We start from the raw sequence: 27,932 nt of genomic DNA on the forward strand, positions 1-27,932 counted from the left end.
AATATTTTTCAAATATCTGCTGATACTATAGGTGGAAATTGTTCTATTCGTTTTTGAAGTTCATTCTTTTATAATTCTGGAGAATAACATTCTGTTGTAAGCTTGTTTTACTTGCATTTCTTCTTTTGTGAATAATTGTTTTTGGTTTGTTTTTTCACTTTGCCAAATTGAGTAGGATATTTGCAACATTCCAGAAGAAATGTTGGTTTTCCAGATGGACACACCAGCATTTTCACAAACAATCTAGTTTTCCAATTTTGCAAGCTCAGTTTTCACCAGAATTTAGCAAACGCCTTTACTTTGCTAGTTGGAAGAGCCAAGACAGGGAGTATTATCTTTTCTTCAAAGACACTGAATAAACTAGCATAATTTCTTGAGTTTGGGAAATGTACGCTCCACCTCGAGTTAACACAAACTGTATCTGAGAGGACCACCCGCTTGGCAGGAGAGGCTAGTCCCAGCCCCTGCGGGGCAGAGGCCAAGGAGGAAGCAGGGTGGGTGCACTATTTGACTCGAGTGGGCATGTGGGGGAGCAGCCTTCTCAAAATATTTTGCTGAAAATCGATTTATTAGAGTGTCCTGATCTTTTATCTGCTGTTTGGTCGAGACAGACTCCCTAACGCAGTGTGCCGTCCACCCTGACAGACATTGACGTGGTCAGTGGAGATGTGCTGCCATCCTGTGGTCACAGTAGAGATGGCATTTTTGAGAGCAGGAAGACAGCGGGTGACCAGGACATAGGAGCTCTGATGGGGAGTCCATGGGGTCAGGAAGAGGAAGCAGGAGTCCCACGGGGTTGGTGATTGTTGATGAGGGGATCATCCAAATGAGTCCTAGGCCTCACACTTACTTTGCATTTGGAATATCAAAGTTGGGAAAGACTTTGTGGAGAAGCGGAGACTACAGATGTCAGCGAGACCGGGACACTGACTGACCAAGTAATTCACAACAAAAGGAAAGACAAAAATCATATAATCATATCAATAGATGCAGAGAAGGCATTTGACAAGATTCAGCACTTGTTTATGATAAAAATTCTTAGTAAAAGAGATAGAAGGAACATACCTCAACATAATAAAGGCCATGTAGGCCATGCACAGCTAATGTCATATTCAATGATGAGAAACTGAAAGGATGTCCACTTTCCCCACTACTAGTCCACATGGTATTGAAAGTCCTAGCTACAGCAATTGGGCAAAAGAATGGTAGAAATTGGGAAAGAAGTGAAGCTGTTCACTATTTGCAGATGACAGGACAATATGCATAGAAAACCCTAAAGACGCCCCTAAAATAAAAAAAAAAATTAGAAACAATAAATCAGTTCAGTAAGATGGCAGGTTACAACAAACAACATTCTGTTGTGGTCCTATATGCTAATAACAAACTCGAAGAGAAAGAAATGAAGAAAACAGTAGTATGAAAAAGTGTTAAATACCTAGGAATGAAAAAAAAAGGAGATGAAACATATATTCAGTGAAAATTGAAGGGCATTGTTAAAGAAATGGAAGAAGAAATGGAAGCTATCCGTTGCTCATGGTTTAGAAGAATTAACAGTGTTAAAACGGGGCCTCCCCGGGGGCGCAGCGGTTGAGCGCTGGGTTGCGAAGCTGCCCGCAGCCTCCACAGCGCCGGTTCGATCCCCGGCTGCTCCCCGGCCCCCCGAGGAGGGTCCCACATGGCACGCAGACCTCTCCTGCCGCCCGCTGCTCCCCTCAGCAGTGTCCTTCGGTCCTTCTGCCTGCTCTGCTCCCCGCTCTGGCTCTGGTGAATTCTCTCACCCTCCCGCGCTTCTGACTGTACCCAGTGCTTGTATAAAACAAAACAAAAAACAAACAAACAAATAAATAAATAAAACATGCCTCTATTAAAAAAAAAAAAAAACAAAAAAAACAGTGTTAAAACGGCCATCTTACCCAAAGCAATATCTAGCCTCAATGAATACCTATCAAGGTTTCAATGGCATTCTTCAAAGAAATAGAGCAAGTATTACTGAAATTTCCCTGAACAGCCAAAGCAATCTTCACCAAAAAGATGAGGAAAGGCTCCTACTCCCAGACTTCAGACTATACTACAAAGTTATGGTAATAAAAACAGTAAAGTATTAGAATAAAAATATACACTGAGACCAATGGAATTGAATTCAGAGCCCAGAAATAAATCCACACTTCTATGGACAGGTAATCTATGAAAGGAGGCCAGAGTGTACATAGCAGAGGGGAGAGTCTCTTCAACAAATTGGGAAAACTGAACAGCCACAGGCAGAAAGTTGAACCCAAACCACAACACACAAAAATTAACCCAAAATAGATTAAAGATGGGGGGTAAGACTAGAAACCATAAAACATAGAAGAAAACATCGGCGAAACTCTCCATGACGCTGGCTTCAGTGATGTCTCTGGGGACTCGACTCTAATGCCAAGAAATGCAAATATACAAACGGGATTACATCAAAGTAAAAAGCTGCACAGCAAAGGAAACTGTCACCACTAAAACAAAAAGACACCCTATTGAATGGGAGAATATATTTTTAAATTATGTATCTGACAAGGAGGCTGATAGCCAAGATCTAAAAGAAATCACATAACCGAACAGTAAGAAAACCAGGAACCCAATAAAAAAGTGGGAAGAAGAGTTAAATAGACACTTCCCCAAAGAGAAGAGCTAATAGACACTTCTCCAAAGAAAACACATTGATGCTCAATAGGAATGTGAAAAAATGTTTAACATCACTTTTCATCAGGGAAAATCAAAGCCACAATGAGATACCAGGCCTGTGAGAAAGGCCATATCAAAAAACAAACAAACAAACAAAAAACACAGAAACAACAAGTGTTGGCGAGGATGTGGAGAAAAAGGAGCCTCATACACTGGAGGTGGGAATGCAACCGGTCCAGCTGCAATGGAAAACAATATGGAGGTTCCTCAAAATGGTAGGAAACCATACCTGAAACACACCTACTAGTAGGTGTGAAAACACACCTACTAGATGACACAGCAATTCCATCCTTTGGTATTTATCCAAAGATTGCAAAAACACTAGTTCAAAAGCCCACATGCACACCTAGGTTCACTGCAGCACTATTTACAATAGCAAAACTATAGAAACAACCCAAGTGCCCAATTTACAGACGGGCGGATCAAGGCGATGAGATATATACTCACAATGGAATACTACTCAGCTAGAAAAAGAGATGAACTCTTGTCATGTGTGACAACATGGAAGGAACTGGAGGGGGCTGTGCTAAGAAGGAGAAAGACAAATACTAGATAATTTCACCCGTGTGGAATACAAAAAAAAAAAAAAAAAAAAGAAACAGAAAAAAACTAAGTCAAAACAAAGAGTAGAACTTTGGCTGCAGAACGGAGGCTACTAGAGGGGGAGAGTGGGGATAGGGAGCAGAGCAGGGAGGGGCCAGTGGTCTGTGGTGCAGGATTATGGGTGCTTTGGTGGTGGGTGTGATGTGGCAGCATGCATCTGAAGTGGTATGAGAACCTGTTGCCCTGAATCTTATATAGTGCTGTAAACCAGTGTTACCTCAATTAAAAAAAATACGGATTCACCAGCTATCACCGCTGACGATTAGGAAATTGGTAAAACAGGCCTGACTTGTGTTTTGTGACTCCTGGTCCAATCAATCAGCTGATAGCCATTTCTTCAGTAGACAGGTGATGGGGTCAGGGAGTCAGTGCAGGACGATGGTTAGACTGTACGGGGGTGGGGGTTGCGGTTGGGACAGGGGAAACAGCAAGAGGACTTGGCTGCCAGGCAGGCCTGGGTTCCATCAGCGTCGACGACATAAGGTCTATGTTTTGTTAATTGGTGATGATGACGGGGAGGGTGGGGGTGACGCGCTGGTGATTACTGTGATGACGGGGGTGGGGACAGCGGCCCTCACGATGAGAGCTGGGGATGGGGATGGGGATGGGGATGGTGGTGATGATGATGGGGAGCTCTGGGGGAGACTGTAATGGTGGTGCTGCTTGATGGTGATGATGGTTTGGGGGTGATGGTGATGGTGGTGGTGGTGGTGGTGGTGATACAACAGACGTAGAAGGGGTGTTTGCTCCAAAGCACCCTCTCCGAAGCACTGAGGGCCCCACGCGCAGCCCAGTCCTCACAGTGACCTCCCAGGGCACACAAGTGGGGAGAGGAGGCCCAGAGACGCCTGACGCAGGGCCGGTGCGGGGCTACGACGACGCCAGCGTCCACAGCACTGTGCTTAGAACTGATTTGACTCAGCTGTGACCGAGGGCGCCTGTTGGTTTTCTGGCTGCCGGGAAACCTTCCCTCCTGCATCCCCAATCCTGTGGCAGGAGCCGCCCTTCGCCTGTCCTGGGCGTGGCGCGAGGGGCTTCTCAGGTGCAGGTAATGCAGGTAATGCAAATGGGCACCAGGGCAGCCCCTGACCGGTCCGGGCCTGACAGACCGTGAGTGCTGCGAGGGGAAGCCGGTCTCCCTCCTTCTCCTGGCAGAGCTGCAGCCCCTGGCACCTGCTCACAAACCATGTGCTCTTGGGGTGGCTGACAGCACCCACAGGGTGCAGGCGGGGACCTGGCTCCAGGGACGCCAAGACAGGCAGCCGGTTCCCAGCTCCCTAAGAATACCCCTTTGTGGCGTCATTCGATTTGTGTTGGATTTTTCTCCCACTTGCGAGGAGCCGTGCAGGAGTGGACTGCACTCGCTGGCGCCGCCAGGACTCGGCCTTGCTCGGGGATCCCCCACCAAAGCCCCGTACCCACGTCCTGCAGAGGAAATGGCTCGAAGAGGCTGTGCTTTTCCGAGGACCTGCAGCTGGTAAGAGGGAGTCGGGTGCGTCTCACCACACCCGGCTGGGGTCTGTGGGGTGAGCCTTCTCAGGCCCCTCATTTGCTCAATGGAAACCAAGATGTTGCGTGTACAGGGGTGTGTGGTGGTTAAACACACAGCTGTTAAATGCAAACAGCGGAGGCAACCCGGCACCCCCTCAGAGACGCCTTGTTTGTTGAGTTTCCCCTTCCCTTGCCTCCATGGTCAGACTCCAGAGCATGGAAAGGGGGTGCAGGAAATGCAGAGGCAAGGTTTAAAAGAGCAAGAGCAGAGAAAGAAGGAAGACAGGTTTGGAATTATCTAGACCACTAGCTTTGAGCTTTTTTTAAGCCACAAAATCTTTCTTCTAATGAAAAAGTGTGCAAAAAAGCTATCACAGAAAACACAGTTTGGAAACACACACAGCCCTGGTACAGAGGGGGTCGGGGGTGACGTGGTCAGTTTGCCCCAGAGTGGCAGAGCCAGAGCCCCTGCCCAGGGCCTGGCTGCTGTGCCCTCCCCAGTCCTCTGAGAGGGCGAGGTGCAGACCCAAGACGTCCTCACCCGTTGCTTCCACCCCAGTGAGGCACATGCAGTTATTATCAGGGCACAGCACAGAGTGAAGATGGGATCCCCAAAAGGGGCATACGGGACCCTGTATAAACAGTCCCTCTTTCTCCCTCCCCCAAGGGCCACAGCAAAACTGGACAGCGCAGGGCCTTTCTCTCCTGTCCTTTCCTGTCCTGTCTGTCCCAGCCTGCACGGCCGCCCCCACACACGCCAGAGGAGCAGGTATTTGGGGAGACTAATTGAACTGTAATTTCTGTTGTTGTTTTACACCATGGGAATTCAGTCTGGCTCACTGCCCGTGGAAAGCAACGTAGCACTCTTAATTTGCGGTCTTGTGTCAAAACCCTGCGTGCCAGAGGACACATTAACATTGGAATTATGGGCTAAGAGACCAGACTGTCCCCTCCCTCACCAGGCTCCCCCTGCAGCCACTGTGGACTCACGGGCAGGCACCCCCGGCAGGTGGGCGGGCCTCATTTATGGATTTTGTCCAACTTTCTCCAAAACTCTCTCTTTTCCCATGAGATGGCAGGTCAACGACCAGTTACTTCTGTGAGTCACAAAATCCCTCTCACCTTGGGTTTCTCCCCAGCCGGTGATGAAGCACAAGGTCCGGTCAGCCACCACGTAGTTCTGGCTCGGCAGGCAGGCGGGGATCACCTTCTCAGTGATGATGGCGGGGCTGGAGCAGAGCAGAGTTAGGGTCAAGGGCCTGGTCCTCCTGGACGAGAAGCCGCCCACAGGAGCCTGGAGCCCTGAAGGCCGGGACTTCCATCCCGCTGACCCTGTGCTGGTGGAAGGCCCTGTTCCACCTCTTGTCGGCCTAGCGCACCCCACGACCCAGTGTGTCACGCAGGCATCCATGTGGACAAGAAACTGGAGGCTGTAGGGATGGCAAAGACTCGCTGCCCACGCCTGCCCGGGCGCGTCGGGCATCAGAAAAGCACGTGGTCAGGCCAGTGTGGAGGCTGGGCGTGGACAGGAGGCCTGGAGGAAATGCCCCCGAGTGGTGACAGCAGTAATGGGGCCAGGCCTGCGCGAGTGGCTGGACTTTGGGTGCCTAAGTTTCCTCATCTGCGCGTGTGACACAAACCCACAGAATGCGTGAGGTGGGAGCCCAGCAGCCTGCACGAGCACAACGACCTGAGATTTCAGGCCTCTTCAACACTAGAGCTTTGATCCTAAGCCTCATTCTACTTTAGGAAGTTCTGATGGAAACAGATGGAAGACGAGGTGTGCCCTCTCCGGGTGCGAAAGCACCTGAGTGCAGGAAAGGAATTCACCCTTTAGGCCCAACCAAGGAGCCCCTCTCTTTCCTCCCTCGAGAGTCGTAAACACCCAAGAGTCGCCCCAGTCAGGCTTGGCAGGCCCAGAGGGCAGTGCTTGGAGCCCTGGGCATGGGCTTGGGCCAGCCCAGTCCCCCGGTCAGCTCAGCGTCCACTGCCCTCAGCTCTGCCAGATGCCCTGGGCCTGCCCCAGACCCCAACGTGCCCTCCTCAAAGTAGCCACGGGTTTATTTAGCTGGCTGGGACCGGTTTCCAAATGCTTCTAACTTGAAGTGGCACAAGCCAGGTGACCTTTGTGCCGGCTTCATAAAACACCATTTCCACAGAAACAGGGAGACTGAAGGAGAGCTGGCGTTGGTGAAGTGTGTGTGTGTGCGTGTGTGTGTGTGCGTGTGTGCGCGCATGCACGCATGCTCTGCAGTGTGTAAGGAGCTTTGAAATACATCCTCCCACTTGAGTCTCCCAACGTGTTATTATGTGGCGAGAACTGTCACCTGAGATGCTGGAATCATCTCTGACTGCGACTGCATGCTAGCTGACTAGTAAAATTAAGTGAGCGTTTTAGGGGTAACTGCGTGCCTCATGTGTCAGCTCAGTCTTGTCCTCATGGGGAAGCCCGCCCAGGGCTTTCCGCGACCACCACTGGAGGGTGGCAGCGTGGGGCCAAGCCCAGCTCATCCATGTGCCTTCTGTACCCTAGACGGTGCCGCCCCCTTTATCCCCCCTCAAGCCAGGGCACAAACAGTGTTGATCCAGGTGGAGCTCGGGGAAGGTGGTACCTGCTCAGCTTCAGCAAGGCGATGTCTGCTCTCATGGGCCCTGGGAACAGCTTGGCTACTTCTTTTTCCTGGACGTCCGGTTCAAGATTCTTCTCCCGGTGCGCACCCAGGATGACCTTGTATGAGGCAGCCCTTGAGGACCTGGAAGACGGTGGTATCAGGAGCAGAGCCGGGGCCAGATCACAGGGGCCTTCTGAGCCACGGACACTGCACCCCACGCCTTCCACTGAGGCCTCTGAGTGGGAGGGAGAGGAGGGGGGGAGAGAGAAGAGAGGAGGGAGGGAAGAGGGAGCAGAGAGGAGCCTTTAGGACAGGCTTCCTGTCGGTCACCCTGGACGTACCTCTCCAAGCAGTGGGCGGCGGTCACCACCCACTCAGGGGCTATCAACGTGCCTCCACAAAAGTGCATCCCCAACCTAGAAAGGAAGGTGCCGGGACATTAGTTCTCTGCAGAGAAGAGTCTGCTCAGTCTCCAGAGCGGTGATGTCCCTGGGAGCAGCAACTGGCTCCGGGTTAGTCCGAGACTTTGTGTTTCACGAATGGGATTTTCTGGAAGGTTCCATCCACACCAGATGGCTGGGGAAGGCCAGGCATGGCCTGCCCACAGGGGCGCAAGGCCCCGTGGCTCCATCAAGAAGCTGGCATTGTGGCTGAGGTACTGGCCTGGACTCCAGTGGGGGGACCAGCTAAGGGCACCCCCCGAGTCACTTCCTTTTCTCCATGACAAGACACGCAGGACCTGTCTAGGAAGCCAGAGGCGAGCCTGGGCCGCGGTGGTTCGTGGGAATCTGCAGAATTACCGGAGAAAATTCCCCGAGTTGTTTACTTTGCAGGACCCTCTGGGCAGGCGGTGGCTCACAGAAATGACTCAAGGCTGATTGTGAGGATGAGGACACAAACAGCACACACACACACACAGGCGTGTGATGGGGAGGGGGCTGCAGTGCAGTTAGGGAAAGAGTATGAGGGGGCCTCCCTGTGGCCTCGGGGTTCAGTCCCAGCACTGGTCACCTCTGTGGCCTGAGTTTGATCCCCAGCCAGGGAGCTACCCACAGGGCACAGCAGACCTCTCCTGTCTCCCCGCTGCTCCCCTCAGCAGAGTATTTCAGTGGATCTGCCTGTCCTGCTCCCCACTCTGTCGGAGGAGCTGTGTCTGGAGCGCAGGTTCTAGGTGGCCCCTGGAAAGCGGGATCTCTCCAAGGAGCAGCCACGGGCCTGCAGGACTGGCCCAGCTCTGTGAGGTCAGCCCCCGCGGGGCCGTGTCTGGGAGGGGAGCCCCGCCCGCGTCCTTCATGCACACAGAACCTGCGCTGCCCGCCGGGGGGACAGTCATTTCACCCTCGCGCCTCCCCAAGCGCCTCGTCTCCAAGTGTTCCTATTTTACAAAGAGACAATGGCCTCCTGGGTCAGCCTCCAGGGTGCCCCTGCGGCTCCCCGGGACACCAGGCCTTCTGGCGCCGGCTACTTTCAAAAAAGAAACCCCAGAAAAATATTTTTTAATTTTTATAGGCGTCTTTGTCCTCGGGAGGATCAGTGGCAGGTCCCGACTCCTGAGCTGCACGGGTGCAGCGAGTGCGGGGCGAGGCGCCGGGCACCTTACCTGTTTCTGAGGCTGACCTGCCAGGGCCAGGAGTGCGGGTGCGCCACGCAGCCGCCCACCACCCGGCCCGGGCACTTCTTCGGCTCCACCTTCGGCTTCCCGCAGGTGAACGCGGAGGACGCTGCGGCACAAGCAGGCGGCTCAGGATCAGGGCGGCCCTGTCCCCAGGGAGGGCGCGTCCGAGCCCAACCTGGAGCTTGACCTCCCCCCCAAACTAAAGCGCGTCTCTGGGATACTCTCTCTAAGTTTCCAGAGTGGCGGTAGACAACGCAGAGCCCTCCCCTTTCAAAAACATAGAACCACTGTTACACTTATTTGGGGGGGAATTGGTAGATTTAGGCATTGGGGGGAGCTTTTCTATGCGACCTGGACTGCACGGGCTGTCACTCTGACGCCAAGTCCTGCATCCAAGGAACACTCTGCCCGCTGCACCCTGGACCTCCTGCACGGTCTCCCACGGCTCGCGACACCCTCGCAGTGTCCTGCTCAGAGCTGCCAGGGAACGTCCCCGGGGTGGTGCCTTGGAATCTGTCTTCACGCGTCCAATCAGACGTGCAGAGTCCAGGTAGGACATGACGCCTCCGGGTCACCCCTGAGCTCCCTCTTCTGTATTTACTTCATTTAAGGCGTTGGGGACAGGGAGATTCCCTAACACATGGGGCCGCCAGTAAGACCTGCCTCTCCCAGATGCCCCTGGTGAAGGGAGGCAGTCCTGCCCTCCCCCCCACCAGGTGCTCAGCTCCCAACCCTCCCTGGCACACCCTCAAGAGGTGAAGCTGCAGTACTTGAGAAGTCCTCTCCTTCCCAAGAGAGCACTCACCACAATGCGGGATGTCACAGTAGTCAAAGAGTTTCTTTGGGTTCATGGTGTAGCACCAGGGCCCATTGGGGTCCCCATCGGGATTCCGGCAGTACTGAAAGAAGAGCGGGCTAGTCAGGTACACGGGGGCAGAAGAGAGCACGGGCATGCCCTGCTGTCCTGACAGGGAAAGGAAGCCCCCTTTTTATTTGGGGTGCAGTTAATTTCAGGATGCTTGTATAGACTCCGATGCACAGTGCACCTGGGTCACGTCTCCTTGCTGCAAAGACGCTCCGACTCTGAGGTCACACTCCAGGGGAGGGTGGGGACTTTGAAGGATGTCCATGAGCACCCAGGCCAGCAGCCTGGGCAGGGGACTTCTTCAGAGCCCCAGCAGCAGAGGAGGAGGGCGGGCCTGACCGGCTCATCTGCCCCTGGCTCGCTGCAGCCTCCTCTACCCCACGGCACCACGGCTGCTCCCCACAGGCTGTGCACCTTCCAGGGGTCAAGCCCCCAAGGCAATGTCTTCCTTCTTCCCTACTCATCCTCCCTCTGAAGAAAAACCATCCCAGGAAGCACGTGAGGCCAGGAAATCCTACTCCGTGGAATCCTCATGACCCCAGGAATTTTTCCTAGAAAATGCCTCCTAAAATGTCACAAAGGTCATCTTTGATTTCCAAAATCGAAGGACAAACACTAAACACGATAAACAGCACCCGATAAAAACAGAGCAGGAAACGTCACAGAAGGGCAGCGAGAGACCCGGGACAGTGGCAGCTGCTTTTCCCACGCAGACCCCCGGAGGCGTAGGCCCGGAAGGCCCCCGCGCCCCTCCCGCCCCACACCCCGGCCTGGCGGGCGGGCAGGCCGCCCTTCCTCCCGGGAGCGCCGGTGCTGGCAAAGGCTGGCCAACAGAAGGCAAAGCGGAATCCAAAGCAAAGGGGCTTACGTTTTCATCCAGACCGGCCTGAGGCTTTGACCCTGGGGTGAAAGAGTGGTGGGTGTGGGGCTCCTGCGAAGCCCAAGGCTGGCACGGGATGCCCGTCACCGTGGTGGCCTTCTTGCCCCGGTATCCTTTCCCGATCCCAAACATGCAGTCTGTGGGGAAACAAAATGGGGGTCATCACCGGGACCAGGCCAGATGAGAGGAGAGCGTGCAGGGTGTTAGGTCTCTGGTGACCGACTCTGGGCCCATCCTCCCCAGCACTGGGGTGCCCACGAAGAGGGGCCCTGCTTCGTTTGACAGGTTACAGAAAAGCTTATTGGCCTGGAAGCAATCACAGATCTAGCAGGATGTTAGACTGGGAATTGTGGGCAGGACACTAAGACAGTCAGATTGATAGAAACAGAGAGAGGAGCTCTCCCTGCTCTGGGGACCAGTATGAGCCCCCCCACACACTAGCACTGGGGGGAGGCGAGGCCCTGGGGGAAAGGAAAAGGGTCTGAATGTCAAATCAAGTTCTCTTTTCTAATCATGACTGTCTGGAGCACTTTGAATTATGCAAAACTCATCAGAGAAGTCACGAGACCCTGAGTTTGCGTGCTATTTTAGGGGGAGCAGCAGCAGCCATTCCCCCTCTCCCCCCCCCCATGTCTCCTCCTCCTGCATGGCAGAGCACTGGACTGCTAAATCTGACCCCAGGTGCCAGGTGCCTGGCCCTTGCAGCTACACAGCAGGGCCAGGGCAGCAGAAATGAGTGGGGAATCTGTGTCCTCCCACCATACATGGTGACCACGGCCTCATTTTCAGACCCCCCAGCCCTGCTGAGCTACACCCCACTGTCCACGTGTTTGTGGGAGAGTGCCACCTGGCCATCTGACTAGCAGCCCTAGTTCAGTACATTCCAAACGAAAGGAGTTATTTCTATTCCTCCAGGGAGGAGGCATGGACTTGCTTTTCCAGAATATTCCAACGCTGCCAATGCCACCATATCAGTCTTGCAATACACTCAGGCTCAATTTTATCCATCCCTCACAACCTAGGACTTCTCAAATCCTAAAGAAACCACACTCCCAGATTTCATCCCCAGCAGCAGCTCTGACACCCCAGTGCCTCCTTCCTCACGGCAGCCCCTCAGCCAACACATCAGAGCCCTGCAGAACACAGCCTCTGCATCCCTGAGCCCTTCCTGCTCCTTTCAACCTGACGCCCAAGGATGCAGGTGTGTGGTCAGAGACGCTTACCTACTTCTGAAGGATCCTGTGGACTTGGAACTTGGACAGTTGGAGAGCTTGAGCCGCTCTGTTCTGTCTCTGGGCATTTCTTCAGGTTACAGAACTCCCATCTGACGCTGGGGTCGGTCGTGTAGCACCAGGGGCTTTTATCGCCGTCTGGGTTCCTGCAGTAGTTCATCCTCAGGTCACTGCAAGTTCCATAATAATTGCGGTCAGGAGAGGGAGAATTACAGCAGCCCCCGGCACCCTCTGAATCTTGTTACACAAAGTGCTGTCACATATTTGAAATATTTCCATCTAAGTTCCGGTGTCACTGTATTGCCACAACTCAGAGGGTCACAACTTCTCAGCTACTGGATACATGTTAAAATAGATTATAAACTTAAAATCCAGAGTACGATATACTGCAGATGCAAACAGAGATGATACATACATTGTAATGTCTTTGTCCACATTGTTAAAGGCATTCCCCAGGGATGGCCAGCGAGGACTTTGAAGCACAGATTTTGGAATTTTCTCTAAGCATAGGTACTGTCTCCCTGCCGTGACTCACAGGGCACGGACGTGCTGTGGTTATGGGGATCCAGACCCTGTCTGGAGATACCAGGGACGCAGGACGCGGGCTCAGGCCCCGACCCCCAGTCCAGGGACGCCAGTCAGCAGCTCCGTGTCCTGCTGGACCAGCTCACAGGCCTTGCATTTGAACAGGCGGCTGCTCTGTTTTATAACCTGAGTTCTACCAACACAGGGAGACGCACACGCGTAGGGTGGTTTGATGCGCCCTCATGAGCATCGTCCTGACAGCCCCCTCGCCTGGTGTGACTCACAATCTCCTTCACCCTGAAAGGTCCCTGGGTCACTGCCCCATCCACCTCTGCTGCCCCCAGAGGCAACTGCTATTGATTCCTTGACCACGAGTGGATTTTGCCCTTTGTGCAGGCCTGGTGGTGTAGACTCTGCCTGGCTCCTTTCCTGAGTGCTGCGGGCTGGAGCTTGGTTTATGCTTTTGTAAGCAGCTGTGCCTCATGTGCCTCGTTTTATTCCTGAATAGAACCATGTTGGTTTATGAATATGCCAGCAATTATTCCTTCATTTTCTTAGAAAGGCATCAAAGTTGTTTCCTTCCAGGGTGGTTAGGAGCAAGTCTGCCTGCATCCTCTGTGGGCCGTGTCGTCACTTGAGTTTTCGTTTCACTTCCTGTGAACACAGTTGCGCGCCCACGGGTGATGCATGCTGGCCTTTACGAGCAGCCGTCGTCTGATCTGCAAAGTGCTTGTCCCCCGACGCCCCCACCAGCACATGAGAGCTAAGGCTGCCCCATGCGTGCCCCAGGTGCTGCTGTCTGTCTGTCCATCCAGCCACTGCCCTGGGTGTGAGTTGGTATCTCCGTGTCTATTGACTGATACTGACGGCTCATGTGTCCAGCACGTTCAGGGGCTCGCTGGCCACTGGCCTCCGTGCATGCCCTGTGGAGCCACTTGCCCGTTTTTTTTTTTTCAGGTTGTTTGACTTTTTCTGCTGAGAGCTCAGAGTGATTATACTCCTGGACACAAGCCATTGGTCAGATACAAGGTCTGAGAGCATTTTTTTCCAGGCTCTGATTTGTCTCTTTTCTTAGCAGTGACTTTTGGTGAGAACCAGTTATCTGTTTGTGAAAGTACTAGTTGTGCATTTTTATAGTGTTTGTGGATCCTTTCTAAAAAGGTCTCCTTTACAATGTGAAATTATTCTCTTACGGTTTTTCCTAGAAGCTGTATATGTCAGCTTTCATTTTAGCTTTATTGGGTCTAAGAGATTTCTCAAATTAATTTGAGGTTGGAATCAAGATTTTTATCTCCTATAAGGTTATTCAGGTGTTCCAGAACCTTTTGGGGAAAAATTTTCTTTCTTTGTTGGACTGTTTTGCCAGGCATATTGAAAATCAATTGACTCACACATGTGTGTCGGTGTCTGGCTGTTGCTTTTCCCATTTGCCTACCTTTTTGCCTGGCTCTCGATTAGATGATGAGAAGTCTTTAACTCAGATGCGCAAGTCTTGCCAATTTGTTCTTCTTTTAAAGATGATTTTGGTGACTTTAAGTCCTTGCATATTTTTGTCATCCTTTATCCTCCCAAATATTGCAAGTTTACTTGGTGTGGGTTGAATTCAAAGATCAGATACTGATTCTCTTAACCCATAAACATAGTATATCTTTACCGAGATCTTTTAATTTTTTCCTCAACAACATTTTGTAATATGCAGTATATAGTTTCTTGAACATACTTTGTTAAAATGATCACTAATTCATTTGCTTTTGATACTACTGTCAGTAATGTTAATTTTCAATTTTTGATCCTAACTAGTCACTGATAGGGCATAGAAATACAGTCAGCTTTTACATATTGACCTCGTATAGACATCAATCCTTAAAATTCTTTGTGGCCATTAACTTAATTTTTTGTGAATAAAGACTAATTTCCTTATATGTTCCAATCTGAGGTCCTTTCTATCTTTTTCTGTCTTTTTTAGCTCTATCTCATCCTGCTTCTTTTTGTATGCCTTTCCTTTCTCTTTAGGTTACCCATTTGTTTTTTTTAAAGATTTATTTTTTTATTTATACAATAAATAAAAAATGGGGTACAGGCCAGAGTCGCAGGAAGGTGAGAGGATTCACCAGAGACAGAGTGGGGAGCAGAACAGGCAGACAGACTGAAATGCACTGCTGAGGGGAGCAGCAGGTGCAACAGGAGAGGTCTGCTGTGCCATGTGGGAATCTTCCTGGCCAGCCGGGAATTGAACCAGTGCTGCAGAGGCTGCAGACAGTTTCACAGCACTGTGCTCAACCCACTGCGCCACCGAGGAGGCCCCACATTTGTTTTTTTAATGTTCATATTTTCCTTTAAATCTTTGAGCACAGTTATAAAATCTTTTAAATATTTTGTCTGCTAATGCCATCATTTCTATAATTTCTATTTGTATTGACTGCTTATACACTAGGTCAGGATCACATTTAATGTTTTTTGTGTATCTAGTGGTTTTGAAATTTATGCCAGACATTTTGGATGTCATGTTCCTGAGTGACTTAATTTTGTTGTTTTCCTCTCAAGAGTATTGAGTTTTCTTCTGGAAGTCAGTTACTTTACTTTGATGCTTTTGTAGTTGCTTTGAATCATTACTAGGGTATTTCTAGAGCAATTTTTACTCTAGTTATACCCTAATGCTAAAATGTTACATTTCTAGTGTCTCTATTGAATGCACAAATATTCCACAGGGTCTCTCCTCTCTAGCTGATCAGAATCACAAATCTCCACACACAGACTCTCCCAGAGATGTATGAATTTTGTAATCTCCATTTATCTCACCACTTCCTGGTAGCTGTTATTTTCCTATTTGCTGGAGTCTCTCCCTTCACAAATGCAGCTTTTTACTCAGCCAAATACTTTTTGAAGACATCTATGCATATTTCTGGAACTCCTTCTCTGCACAGATCCTGTATAATTATTAACCAGCTTACAGTATATATATTCAATGGAGTACTACACAGCTGTGAAAAGGGATGAAACAGTGGCATTTAAGACAAAATATGTTGTCCTCAAGATGAATATGTTAAATGAAATAAATAAAAAGTGAAATATAAATATCAATTATTTCCCTCATCTGTGGAATATATATAAATAACCAAAAAAATACACAGGTAAAATATAGTAGGACTAGATCTTGAGCTCTGTGAAAGAACATAATGGTTACCAGCAGGAAGGGGGGAGGGGAGAGAGGAAGGATGGAGGAGGGAGACAGATGAGGTATGGCTTGGGTTATTCCGTGGAGTGTGAATGGAACATATGTACATATGAAAGAAGGAAAATGGAACTTCGAAACTTACAAATTTAAAAAGAAAAAAAATACCAGCTGCCTCAGTAAACCCATTCCAGTCTCTCTCTCCTCAGTTGAATAGGTCACTGGGTTCTGTTTTGGATCCAACTCCTGGCACTATAGTCTTTTAAACCCATGGTAATTGTATGGTTCATCCTATTTATTTCCCATTCTAAAAAGCCTCAATCCTGTGCTGCCTGTTGTCCATAATGTGAAAATAGTTTTTCATTGACTTGACAGCCAATTATTATAGAAATGCTGATCTGTTCAGACCTGATCTTTAGCCTATTTATCTGTCAATATCACCCATCAGCGTCTGTATACTTCCCAGCTCTCATCTGCCGTCCTGCTCTTGCTTTTCATGTCCTAGCAACTCATATCCTTTCAGACCACAGGAGCTCAGGGCCAATATGTCTTCCCAAGTCAAAAGACACATTTTTACTTATGTCCAACGAGAAAAATATACTTTGTCTTAGGGATTGGATGTTGGAGTGATAAAATTCATAGATGAAAGACTACATCTGCAGCAGGTGCTATGGAGTGATGCTTTCTCTAAGCTTTGGTCCTTTGTTCTGAACATTCCACTAGTGTGACCTCAACAGCTCCGTAGATGCCCAACCAACCCTGCTTCCATAAAACTATGCAGAAAAGAGAATTATCCTCTGACTTCTCTTCTTTCAGTCATTTGCTCAAAAAGTAAGATGCTTGAGGCATTTGTCTCACATCCAGAGGGAAAGAGAAGTTTGGTCCTAACTTCAAGCATGACCCTTCCAAAAGCTAATTCAGTGCCCTGTTGCTGGTCTTATGAATACGTACGCTCCTGGATATTTGCTGGGGGTCCTTGTATGGTGGTGTGGTCTCATTGATGACCATGATTGACATTTCTTTCCTGTGTTGGTCGTGGAAGATGTTCCCCGGTAGCTCGCCCCATTACCCTCGTAGCAATCCTGGACCACGGGAGTCTGCTCAGGCGGTACTGAAATTAAAACCGAAGAAATCAGCTGAATAATGACATGAACAGAGAAATATCTGGAGCAATTTTAGACACAAACAGAACAGAAGCTTGGAATTAACAGTGCCTTCTTTCCAGACTGGCCACTGGACATGCAAAGACAATTGGTCCACCCCATTTAATGGCCTAGTTTTAGGGGTTAGTATTTAATTTTCAATGCAGGAAATGATTAAAAAGTCAGAATGCTTATATTGGAAATTGCCCTTGTATCAATGTTTATTTTATGCCTCCTTGCTGGGTGTTCATGTAAACAAGTGATCAGGAGAGGGAGACACATTCTGTGGTGAGGATGAAGGTGATGATAGGCCTAGACCAGAACCTCTTACGTATTTTCCTGGACTCTTTGCTTATAGAAAGTCAAAGCTTTAACTTACTGGCAGATGGAGCAGGAATTGATTCTGCATCCAGGATTATATTTTGCTTCTCAGGAAGAGGCAGAGGCAAAAATATTATTTCCCTGGAGGAGTGAAAGTGAATCCTCTTGTGCTCAGGATCCTTTACCATATGAACAACTAGTCTGCTTCTCTTCCATTCAACACCCACCACAGACAAAAATGAGCATTCAGCTCCACGTGAAGAAGAGGTAAGAACAATGACAAACATGCCCTCGAAGCCCAGCTCTACATGGTTTTTGAAGACAAAGGTAAAGACATCTACTTCCACAAAAAGCTTAGTGCTGAGTAAAAAGAAATAGCAGTTTCACCACTAGCTTGGGTTTCCTGCATAGAGAGAGGGACCTCCTCTGGCTGCAGGCATGTGGTGACTGCTGAAAACTAGGAAATGATTAGGAATATTGAGAAAATGCCCCAGCTCTTGGGTCCCCTCTTCAGATACAAGATAACAGCAGACTATCGCTGCAAAAATTTGAATCCTGGTTCACCTAATTTAAAGGCAGGAACAACAAAATGCAAATTCAATTCATCTACTGCAGAGATTGATTCTCTGTATGTGTGGTCAGCACACAACATGCTGACCAAGGCAGAGGAGGCACATTTCAGTGTATAAATTATATCAACTGTGATCTCAGCTGTTCTACACATAATGTCAAATATTTCATTTAAAAAGTTGCCAAATAAATCCCCAAACCAGAAAGACAAAAGCCGCTCTTAATAAAGGAATCAACAGAGCCAGACTCAGTCCAACTAGCTATGGACACTATCACATTGAGAGTGTGATAAAATAATATGTTAAAGAATTTTGAGGTGCAGATGAGCAGTGGGAACAGAAAGAGAATTTCAGCAGCAATGGAAACTGCAAAATAGAATAAAATGCAACTCTTACTTAGAGTAAAAATTAAGATACTAGTGATGAAGATTTCTTTCAGTGGGCTGATCAACAGATTTTACACAACTGAGGAAAGAATCAATGAATTTGAAAGTAGGTAATAGATAATCATCCTAAATGACACAAGAAGGAGTCAGAAATAAAGTGAAATAAACATATAAGAGAACATGAGACAATATAAACTGGTCTAACATTTGGGTAATTGAAGCCCAAAAGAGGAAGCAGAGAGGAAGAGAGCAGGAAAAAGAATTAAGTAATAATGGTGGCATATTTTACAATTTTTCAGGAAGTGAATGAAAATAAATGTCCATCCATAATTCTATAACCAATAATATTATTTTTTAAATGAACAGCAAAATGCTTTCATACATATAAAAGCTGTGCTACAAAAGACCTGTGCAACAAGATAAATGAAAGTGAAAATTTTTACAGAAAGAATGTGACACCAGATGGAAATGTTCATCTATAAAAAGAAATGAAAAGCAAAAGTAATGTTTAAAAGTATGTCAATTAATAAAAGTGTATTTTAATAAACAAGAAAGATTTTTTTAGTTTTTTTAAAGATTTATTTATGCATACAAGAACTGGTGTACAAGTCAGAGGTGTGTGTGCAGGGGGGTGGTTAAGAGGATTCAACAGAGACAGAGTGGGGAACAGAACAGGCAGACTGACTGAAATACACTGCTGAGGGGAGCAGTGGGCGAGTCAGGAGAGGTCTGCTGCGCCATGTGGGTTGCCTCCTAGCTGGCCGGGGATCGAACTCAAGCTGCAGTGGCTGTGAATAGCTTCATAGGTTATGTCTTAACCCCTTGTGCCACCAGGGAGGCCCAAGAAAGATTTTTTTATATACAGTTTTAAACATGACTAACTGTTCAGAGCAAAAACAGAATCAATATATTGTGAGGTTTACAATATAATAGAAGTAAGCTGTGTGTGAATAACAGCACAACATTAGGGGAGGGAGGAAAAAGAAGTACAATGTTATAAGTTTTATGATACATCAAGTGAGATAAGATTATCTGAAGGCAGATTGTGACTTAAAACTGTGTATTGGAACTATTAGAAAAATTCTAAAAATATGAAAAATTGTTTCAACAAATGAGCAACTATTGGTGACAAAATACAATAGAAAACATTCAGTGAAACAAAAATCAAAAAGATGAAGGCAGGGACAAAATTCAAATAGGACAGGGCCTCCCCTGGTGGCGCAGCGGTTGAGCGCTGGGTTGCGAAGCTGCCCACAGCCTCTGCGGCGCCGGTTCGACCCCCAGCTGCGGGGCGAGGGTCCCACATGGAGCGCAGACCTCTCCTGCCACCCTCTGGTCCCCTCAGCAGTGTACTTCATCAGTCTGTTCCCTGCTCTGGCTCTGGTGAATTCTCTCACCCTCCAGTGTTTCTGACTGTACACAGAGCTTGTATAAATAAATAAATAAATCTTTAAAAAAAAAAAAAATTCAAATAGGACAAGCAAAACTAAATGGCTGGTCAATTTCAATCCAATCCTATAAATGCCATTATATGTAAATGACTCAGATATCTCAATTAAAAAGGCTCAGAAAACAGATAAAGTTGACTAACACTAGTGAAAATGATGGAGCAATGACTGTATCCATATCATCAAAAGCAGACCAGAATGAGGAAGGTTCCAGGGGTAAGGAGAAACATTGCATAAGGAGAAAAGGGCCATTTCTGGGTCTCCCTGGTGGCACAAGGGGTTAAGATGCAACCTATGAAGCTATCCTCAGTCACTGCAGTGCAAGTTCAATCCCCGGCCAGGCAGGGAGCAACCCACATGGCGCAGCAGACCTCCCCTGACACGACCGCTGCTCCTCCTCAGCACTGTATTGTTCTGTTCCCCACTGTCTCTGGTGAATCCTTTCACCCCTCACACCTCTGGCCTGTACCCCAGTTCTTGTATGCATAGATTTTTTTTAAAGAAAGGGTCATTTCTTCCAGAAGGCATGATAATCCTCAGTGTGTCTGTGCCGAACACAGAGCTCCAGAAGACAGAAAACAAACACAAAACCAAAAAGAAATAGACAAATGCACAGCAAGAGATGGGGACATCACCACTCATCTCAGCAAGCAATAGAGCAGGTCACAGAAAGTCAGCAAGGACAGAGAACAGCTGAAGAGCCCTAAGTGACTTGACCTAATTGAGCTTCATGAAACATTCTACCTGATAATTAGTTGCTGGTGCATTCATTTCAAGAGCACAGGAAACCTTACCCAAAATGCCATTATCAGAACCATAATATGCACTTCAACAAATATGGAATGAACAAACAGAGCATATGCCTGAGCAGAGCAGAGCACAGTGGTCAATGAAGCTGCTGCTCATGGTGACCCCACTGAGGCAGAGAAGCCAAGACAGCACTTAGGGACGTGGCTGAGTGTTCATGGCCCTGCTCACCTGTGGCATCTATATGTTCAGTGGATGAGGGCGGGGAGTCACAGGATGGGATGTTGCAATACTCCCACCTCACAGAACTGTTGGTTGTAAAGCACCACGGAGCTAATTCTCCATCAGGGTTACGACAATAGTTTGCATCCAAATCTCTGGAAAAGAAGTGATTGTGAGTCCAGTTTTCTAAAAAGGTTAAATATAGAAACAAGTTGACTTTCATTCAATATTAACATGAATACTGTATTGACCCTATCACTCTTATATGAACACACTGTATGAATGGCAATTTAGATACATATGTAGTCACTACGCTGACACAAATTGAATGACAAGATCTCATCAAACTGACATACATGCTTCTCTTCCCTGGGATCAGTGTTGGAATAGATTCCTTGACTGTGTAGAGTTAAACCAAAGAAGTCTCTTTGGCCACATGTCGGGCACTGTGCCATGGGCTGGGAGCACACTGGCCATCTCCACACTGTTGCTGTCTCCAAAAGTGAACACCCGAGCCATGCAACTGAAGGCATCCAGCCCTGGGGTTGGCCTGCTCTTGAACCACAGTGTACATGGGGTGGAGTCCTCATTTGGACCCATTGCCAGGATCTGCTCCCAGAATTTCCAGATTAGTAAGTAGCCTTGGAATATGGCCCTAGAATTAGATTTGGACCAAATTCTTGATGCTGCTGCTGCTGGTCTAGGGAACCACAATTTGAGAATCAGTATTTTAGGACAATAAATGCTAATTTTCACTTTAATTACTGGGCTAGTTTTTATTCCAAAATACTTGAATCCTAGCTCAAGGATTTTGACAGTAACTAAACCTAAGGGAAAATAAATGGATTTCGCAGTCCATAGCAGTGAACAGGTGAAACACCAGAGGGAGACTTACTTGCAAGGAAAGTTCTCCGGGGTTCTATTGTGTCTCTGTGGGGTCTGGTCACTCCAGCGCTGACAGGTGTGACCAGATGCCGTGACAGCCACCTTCCCGCGATAGCTCTCACCTCTTCCTTTCAGACACTGGTATGTTGGTCCAGATGGTGGTGGAGGTGTTGCTTGAGTGGGGAAAATAAATTACACTGAATAAATTTTTACATAAAGAATGCACAGGTTATGCTGAAGGGAGCAGCAGCCTGTCTGCTTGTTCTCCTCCTCAGAGCCAGGCCCTTGACAACCCATCTCATGAGGAGCACATTGGGCATATAAGTCCTGGGTGGATGCTTCTTTCTCTATTTGCTTTGCTCAGTCAGTCACGTGTGGATCAAACTGTGTAAAACCCATGCCCCAAATCTTGACATACATCAATCATTCAGCTCCCTAGTGAGTAGTAGATTATCCACTGAATGTCCATGACTGAATTACACACAGCAGTCACAAGACCACACAAGAGACAGGAGTGTCCTCGGAAAGAACACAAAATGTCTCCAGGAAAAAGCACATGCATGCAGGTATCAAGATATTCTTGAGGAAATTAAAAGACGGTGAGAAAGGAACTGAGGTTCATAATGGAGACTCTCTTCAGAGCTCTATAGCTCTCTGACGTCCCACAGAATGATTGTTAGAGCTGAGGACAGCAGGCCAGCTGAGTCCACCTCACCACTGACAACTGTCTTTGTCTAGAAGTTCAGTCCCTTCAAATTCTCACCGAAGGGTGATACTATAAAGTTCTTTCCTCCAAGTCTTTCTTGCCGAGGTGTTCATTTTCCACAAACTCTGCCACTGTTCCCAACACCTTGGAAATACTGAACAAATGACACCCAGTGAAGCTTTTTGTTTACAAAGCAACAATTAGGAAGGACTGTAGTTGACGATGAAACCCACGTTCTAGAAGGTATGTATCTGAGTTCCCGTTAGCACCAGAATGAAGTAGGAAATCAGAGATGCCTTCCTAGAGCCCACATTCAACTGTATTCTGAAGAGGCAGGAATTTCTAAAGGAAAACAACAAGCAGATGCTCTGGCCAATTGCCTTCATAACCATAAATCGCCTTAGAAGAGTAATAAAATAAAGACCAGTCACATCTCGTGGAACTTGGCCTGCAGACACTAATACATCTTTTTTCTTTGTGCCAAGGGAAGGACAGGCCAGAATCCCTGAAGACTGGGTGGAGCCATACTTACTACAGCGTGGGATGTCACAGAATTCCCAGCGTTTTTGGGGATTTGTGGTGAAACACCAGGGGCGGGGCTCTCCATCCGGGTTACGGCAGTAATTCATCTTCAAGTTCTTGCTTGGAAATCTGAATAGGTGAGAAGGATTTTAACAGCACCGAACATTTACACTCATGGTGAGAGCAGTGTCATGTGAGCCCGTCTGAAGCACCTGCCACATGCTGGTCAGGGCAAGCACCCGAGTCGGTGGTGGGGTAAAGGCCATCCTCAAAGAGGTGCCAGTCTCGTAAGAAGCATGCTAGTTAGTTTACATGTACGACATTACCGAGCAAATCAATAACTATCTCCATCTGGAAAAGTGATTTAAGCAAACTCCAGTTATTCATGTGCAAATAATCACAATTTTTTAAAATAATAACAATTTTTAAAACATAAAGTACTCATTGACTAGAAATAGTCAAGAAGTACAGCCAGAAGTTGGCACCTTCAAAGCTTAAAGGAACGGTCCTTCTGGTAGAGCAGATTCTAGTCTTGCTAGCTTCTAGATTTATAGAAACTCACAGACAAGCTGTGCCTCTGTGAGCTCACACCACAGTGCACCCCTTAGCGCAGTCAGTGGCTAGGACTGTGAGACTGAAACTGAGCTTTGGTGCCATTGTTTTCCAGACCCCAAGAGTGCAAAAGAAAGAAAAAAGTTAGCCAAACTTTTTGAAGCTTGTATTTACAGAAAGCAGATTCTGAATCTCACTGACCCAGCTTGAGCAAGTAGAAGCCAATGACCTTGAACTGAGCTCCAGGGTCAGCTGGAGATGAGAATGCAGAGGAGAAGCATCCTACCCAGAGGCAGGGACCCACTCTAGAAATTCAAAACCTCAGATATGTGAGAAAAGCTTCCTCATACTTACGGATGAACTGCCCAAAGACTGGGCAATGAAGCTTAGCCAAGTCCACCATTTCTTTGCCCTCAGTCTGCTTTTCAAACAATAAAATTGAATTCATTTTTTCATAATCCTGCCTCCTAAAACCTGTGTAACCTCAGCTGGTTCTTACTTGGAAGGGAGGTACCCATGGGCATGTGGGGTCTGAGAGTCCCAGGCCTGGCATTCAATTCCGGACATGGTCTTGGAAATTTTGCCCACATAATGTTCTCCACTGCAGTGCATACATTCATCTGGGTAGACAGGGGCAGAAGGAAAGAGAGGATGAAAAAAGCCAAATGGATGAAGCAGACAAGGGTAAAAACTAGACTCCCACAGAAAGGCCTCTAATACCTCTTCCCACATGCTCGTATGTACTTTCCAACAATTGCTTGGTGATGAAATTGTCAATGAAGACCCCATTCTCTAATACAATTTAAAACGTCCTTCTTCAAAGAGTAAAATCAGCATATTTTGGTCAAACGCCTCCCTCCCCATCAACTAGTAGATTCACGAACAAACCCACACATTCCACAATGCCTTGTTTGCAAACAGGGGCACACTGACCCCTGGTGGGCAGGATGAAAACTGGGGGACTAGGGTCCTGTGTTCTCAGAAGTCTGTCGATCTTCTATAGGATTTTTAACTTTTGACATTTTCATTTTCAGTCATGATCTTTATAATTTTCTATAAAATTATTCTGATCAGATGGGTGGTTACAAAATAAGATGGGACCCTCCTAGGACTTAAAGCGGGAGATTCTGCTTGTGCTCTTGGCTTTGCTGGAGAATGCTGTTGTCTCAAAGGACAGTCATTCCTTTTTATATTTTTGAGAAGCACAACTGACTGATTTGGGCTTTCTTAAATTATTTAAAAACTCAGTCCGTTTAGCAAGGACTTTTCGGGTGAACTGCTTGACTGGTCAGGCTATTCAAACAATGAAGTGTTGATGTGAAATCCAGTTCATTGCTTAGCTTCAACCAAACAATAACGTGTACTGCCTTCAGTCACTGTTGTTTGAGTTTTCTGAGTTTGGTGCTTCTATTTGAGCTATTTAATTGCAAATTAGTTCAGCAATTGTTTGGTGGTATAGGAGCTTTAAGCACCAGAAGTTTATTTCTGGAGTTTATATCTCATTTTATATCTGGAGGTGTTGAAGTAACACTGATAAAAATAATCGTGACCGTAACAAAGGTCTGTGCAAACTTCTGGTGCTTTCCAGGAGGTGTGCCCATCTTTCCATCTTGCCCGACAGGTGCTAATTGGTAGCTAATAACACCCCGTGGGAGACTGCCGGACAGCAAGTGACCGTGCAGGCAGGCGTGGACAGACTTTCTAGAGCACCCCGCTGACCTTCGCACTGGGGAATGTTGCAGAAGTCGTATCTGAGGTCAGGATCTGTGGTGTAACACCAGGGCCCGTCCGGGTCGTTGTCCGGGTTCCGGCAGTAATTCTCCTCCAGGCCCTCTTGCGGGTATTGGTCAGGGGAGAACCTGCGGAGGAAGGAAAGCAATCACTGACAGTGTTTGCACATCCGTGTGTTATCTGCAAAACGAGAAGCTTCTATCTGAGGCTGCAGGTTCTGTCGTCCAACAATCTTTGGGCTGAGCGCTGAGCTCTGTGCTGTGCGATCTTCTGTCTCCCCACGGACTGGCGTCTCCAGCACAGTCACTGGTGTGACCGTAGCTGCAATGTTGACACCACGTCTGAGACAGAGGGCCACCTTTCCACGAAGTGGGCAGAAAGAAAGTCTCAAACCCTATCATTTTCCTAACCTTCCAAACCCTGCATCTGGCAGCGCATTTCTCTCTGTAAAAACAACTGTAGTCATTACCTCATGTCTGTGAGGACTTCGTACCGAGTGTTAACGCTGAAACCTCTGTGTGCCGTCTCTCAATTAGTCTTAATAAAATCCCCATCAGGATGGGGTTACCCCGGTTTGACAGAGGAGGATATGGAAAAGCAGCAACACAAAACAGAATGAATCTTGCCTGAGCTTGAATGAGAAGTGAGTGGCAAGTGAGGTATTTAGAGTTGGAGCTGCTGGTCCCTAAGTGCTCCCCTGAAACACGGCAGAGTTAATAGGGGGAGGGCTTCATGCTCATTGTCAGTTCTGGGGGTGAGCCGCTACAGAGAGAGAAAAAATTAGATCAATAGCCCAAGACTTGAATCTGGAAAGGCAGCGTTTGTTCTGGTTCTTCTGGTAAAATGCACCCTTTCAAGATCTGGTCTCCTCCGCTGCTGGGTGGAGCAGACCCACGTGAGCCCGGGACCCTGGCTCAGTGATTTGACCATTTGGTTGAATTATTTTACCTCGATGTCCTGGAAATATTAGCTCTGCCCTTCTCATGGGGATGTGAGAAGGTGATGTGGGGGTTGAGGGCAGCTAACAGACACTAAATTCCTATTGAATGAGCAGATACTGAGAACATAAGGCCTCCTAACACCGTATTAGGGAAAGTCTGAAAAAAAAAAAAAAAAAGAGAGACTAAAGCAGAGCAGAGTTGTGAGAGAATCTGTTTTTCACTGAGGTTTTATTTCCTGTTTGGCTCCAAAATGTTCCGGTGAACACAGGCGAGGGTCTGAGTTGATGAGCTTGACTGTGGCCGATCTGCCCTACACAGTGATCTCTGGTCTTTTCTCAGACTCGGCCTAGAATCCATGGTGTTCTTGGTCCTTGTTCTAAGTCTTCTGGGGGGGCACATACACAAGACTGCGGGAGAGCAACCATCTTCCACTTTCATTCTACAAATCAGTGGCCCTTCCCACGTCATCTCTGGAAGGTTCTCTGAACCTAGTTGCTCACATATTCTGTTTTGACCTAGAATTCATGGGCTCCGCCTCTGTCCGGCAGGTGGACTTGGAGGTGAGAGAGAGCGGCTTACCTGGGTCTGTGTGGGAACGAGCTGCTCCACTTTTGACAGGTCACGCCATTTTTCGTCTTGGATATCGTGCCCCTGTAGTTCTTCCCATTTCCGGTCTTGCACTCTGAAAGATACACTGAAAGGAAGAAGTGGTCAGCTGCCTTCCCAAGAACACCAGGGAGAGACCCTGCACGGGTTGACAGAAAGGGCTTGCACGTGGGAGACACCGTTTCCTCTGATCTAAAGAGCGAGTGCTGCCAACTGGGAGGTTTTGCGCGGCTTATAAATATTTGCTTTGGTGCCTCCAGTTCATACAATTGTTTACCAGCAATTTAAGTATTTCATGAACGCCAGCTTTGTCCACTGGTGCATTTATCTTACTGCCGTCCCCTGAATGTGTGCTGGTGTGGCCCTAGTGGTGGTGTTAAATAATGACAAGCCATAAGTGTCCACTATAAAAAATATATACTTTTAAAAAAGAAACTTGTCATTGATTAATTTATGAGCCTATTAAAGTAAGAAAAAAAAAATAATGTTTTAATATGAATGGGTCGAGTGCAGCAAATCCTAAACATTATAGTAACACAACGTTGTAAGGGCTAGAAGGTTCCTCTAGCGATTCCTGATCTTCCCATTTCCAGATGAAGAAATTTAGACCTCAAGTGATAACAGACTCAAATGATAAACTCTAAAGATAGTAGGTGGCAGATCAAGGCTCTCAGCAGCAAGGAAGTGCCCTGTTTAGTTCTGAAAGAGCTGTGTTCACCGAGCCTTTTGGCCTGTGGCTCATGCACTGGACGTGGTACCCCCTGGGGCCAAGCTTGCCAGCTGCTGGGGACGCAGGGAACATGCAGCAAGACCCTCCTTGGCGGCGCTCACATTCTAGAGGAGTCAGGGGCTGGTCCAAGAGCCATCAAGGACACAAATTATAAAATGAGGGGATATATGGTAGCAGAAACAACACCCTGAGGAGAGAGTGAATGGGGCTGAGATGTTTTAGGCAGAGATCAAACTCACTCCTATTTTTTGAGGTTTCAGTATTTTGAATGTGAAAAGGTACCGAATGGGCTATCAAACTGTTAGCCACTTTACATATTTACAACATGTTTTCGGCTGCCCACCCAGCCACCCACCGGCCAGTGGGCGCCATCCTCTCTTTGAAACACACTGTCAGTTGCCCGCTGGTGACCTGCCTGTGACCGACAGTCACTTTCCAGGGTGCCCACCCACTTCTGCTCCCACCACTTGGGTTGTATGCTTCCGAGATTCAGTTGCTTTTATTGTCAACTGTTTATACAACTAGATTTGATTAAAGAGGATCTAAACTGAGAAAAGAATATTTAAAAGTATAGCTTAAGATCAGTGTTTTAAGTACTTGAAAGGGATGAACTGTTTCAAGATTTGCTATCACATCCACCGAGGGCAACCCCCTCACCTGAGTGACTCAGAGTGTGAGAGAAACTCATATAACAAAAAGTTATTCTACAGTCAG

At 47.7% G+C, this 27,932-nt stretch overlaps 1 protein-coding gene across 2 annotated transcripts in view; it reads right to left on the reverse strand.

The window, feature by feature from the left end:
* The window catches only part of PLG (plasminogen), a 37,626-nt gene that overhangs the window by 2,190 nt on the left and 7,504 nt on the right, over positions 1-27,932 (reverse strand). Inside the window, exons 4-18 of one of the 2 annotated variants that reach the window (XM_037520688.1) lie at positions 26,462-26,576; positions 24,930-25,069; positions 23,710-23,830; positions 22,669-22,787; positions 21,441-21,603; positions 20,555-20,700; positions 17,561-17,566; positions 16,662-16,821; positions 12,005-12,183; positions 10,770-10,918; positions 9,842-9,935; positions 9,022-9,142; positions 7,763-7,837; positions 7,422-7,562; positions 5,932-6,038 (exon numbers count right to left, since the gene is read on the reverse strand). In XM_037520688.1, the coding sequence (XP_037376585.1) occupies positions 5,932-6,038; positions 7,422-7,562; positions 7,763-7,837; positions 9,022-9,142; positions 9,842-9,935; positions 10,770-10,918; positions 12,005-12,183; positions 16,662-16,821; positions 17,561-17,566; positions 20,555-20,700; positions 21,441-21,603; positions 22,669-22,787; positions 23,710-23,830; positions 24,930-25,069; positions 26,462-26,576 (1,836 nt within the window). The remainder of the gene's footprint in view (positions 1-5,931; positions 6,039-7,421; positions 7,563-7,762; positions 7,838-9,021; positions 9,143-9,841; positions 9,936-10,769; positions 10,919-12,004; positions 12,184-16,661; positions 16,822-17,560; positions 17,567-20,554; positions 20,701-21,440; positions 21,604-22,668; positions 22,788-23,709; positions 23,831-24,929; positions 25,070-26,461; positions 26,577-27,932) is intronic. The other variant, XM_037520687.1, reaches the window with a different exon arrangement.

This window comes from Talpa occidentalis, unplaced genomic scaffold (genome assembly GCF_014898055.3).
Source record: "Talpa occidentalis isolate TD23 unplaced genomic scaffold, MPIMG_talOcc4v2.1 talOcc4.2, whole genome shotgun sequence".
Classification (NCBI taxonomy): domain Eukaryota; kingdom Metazoa; phylum Chordata; class Mammalia; order Eulipotyphla; family Talpidae; genus Talpa; species Talpa occidentalis.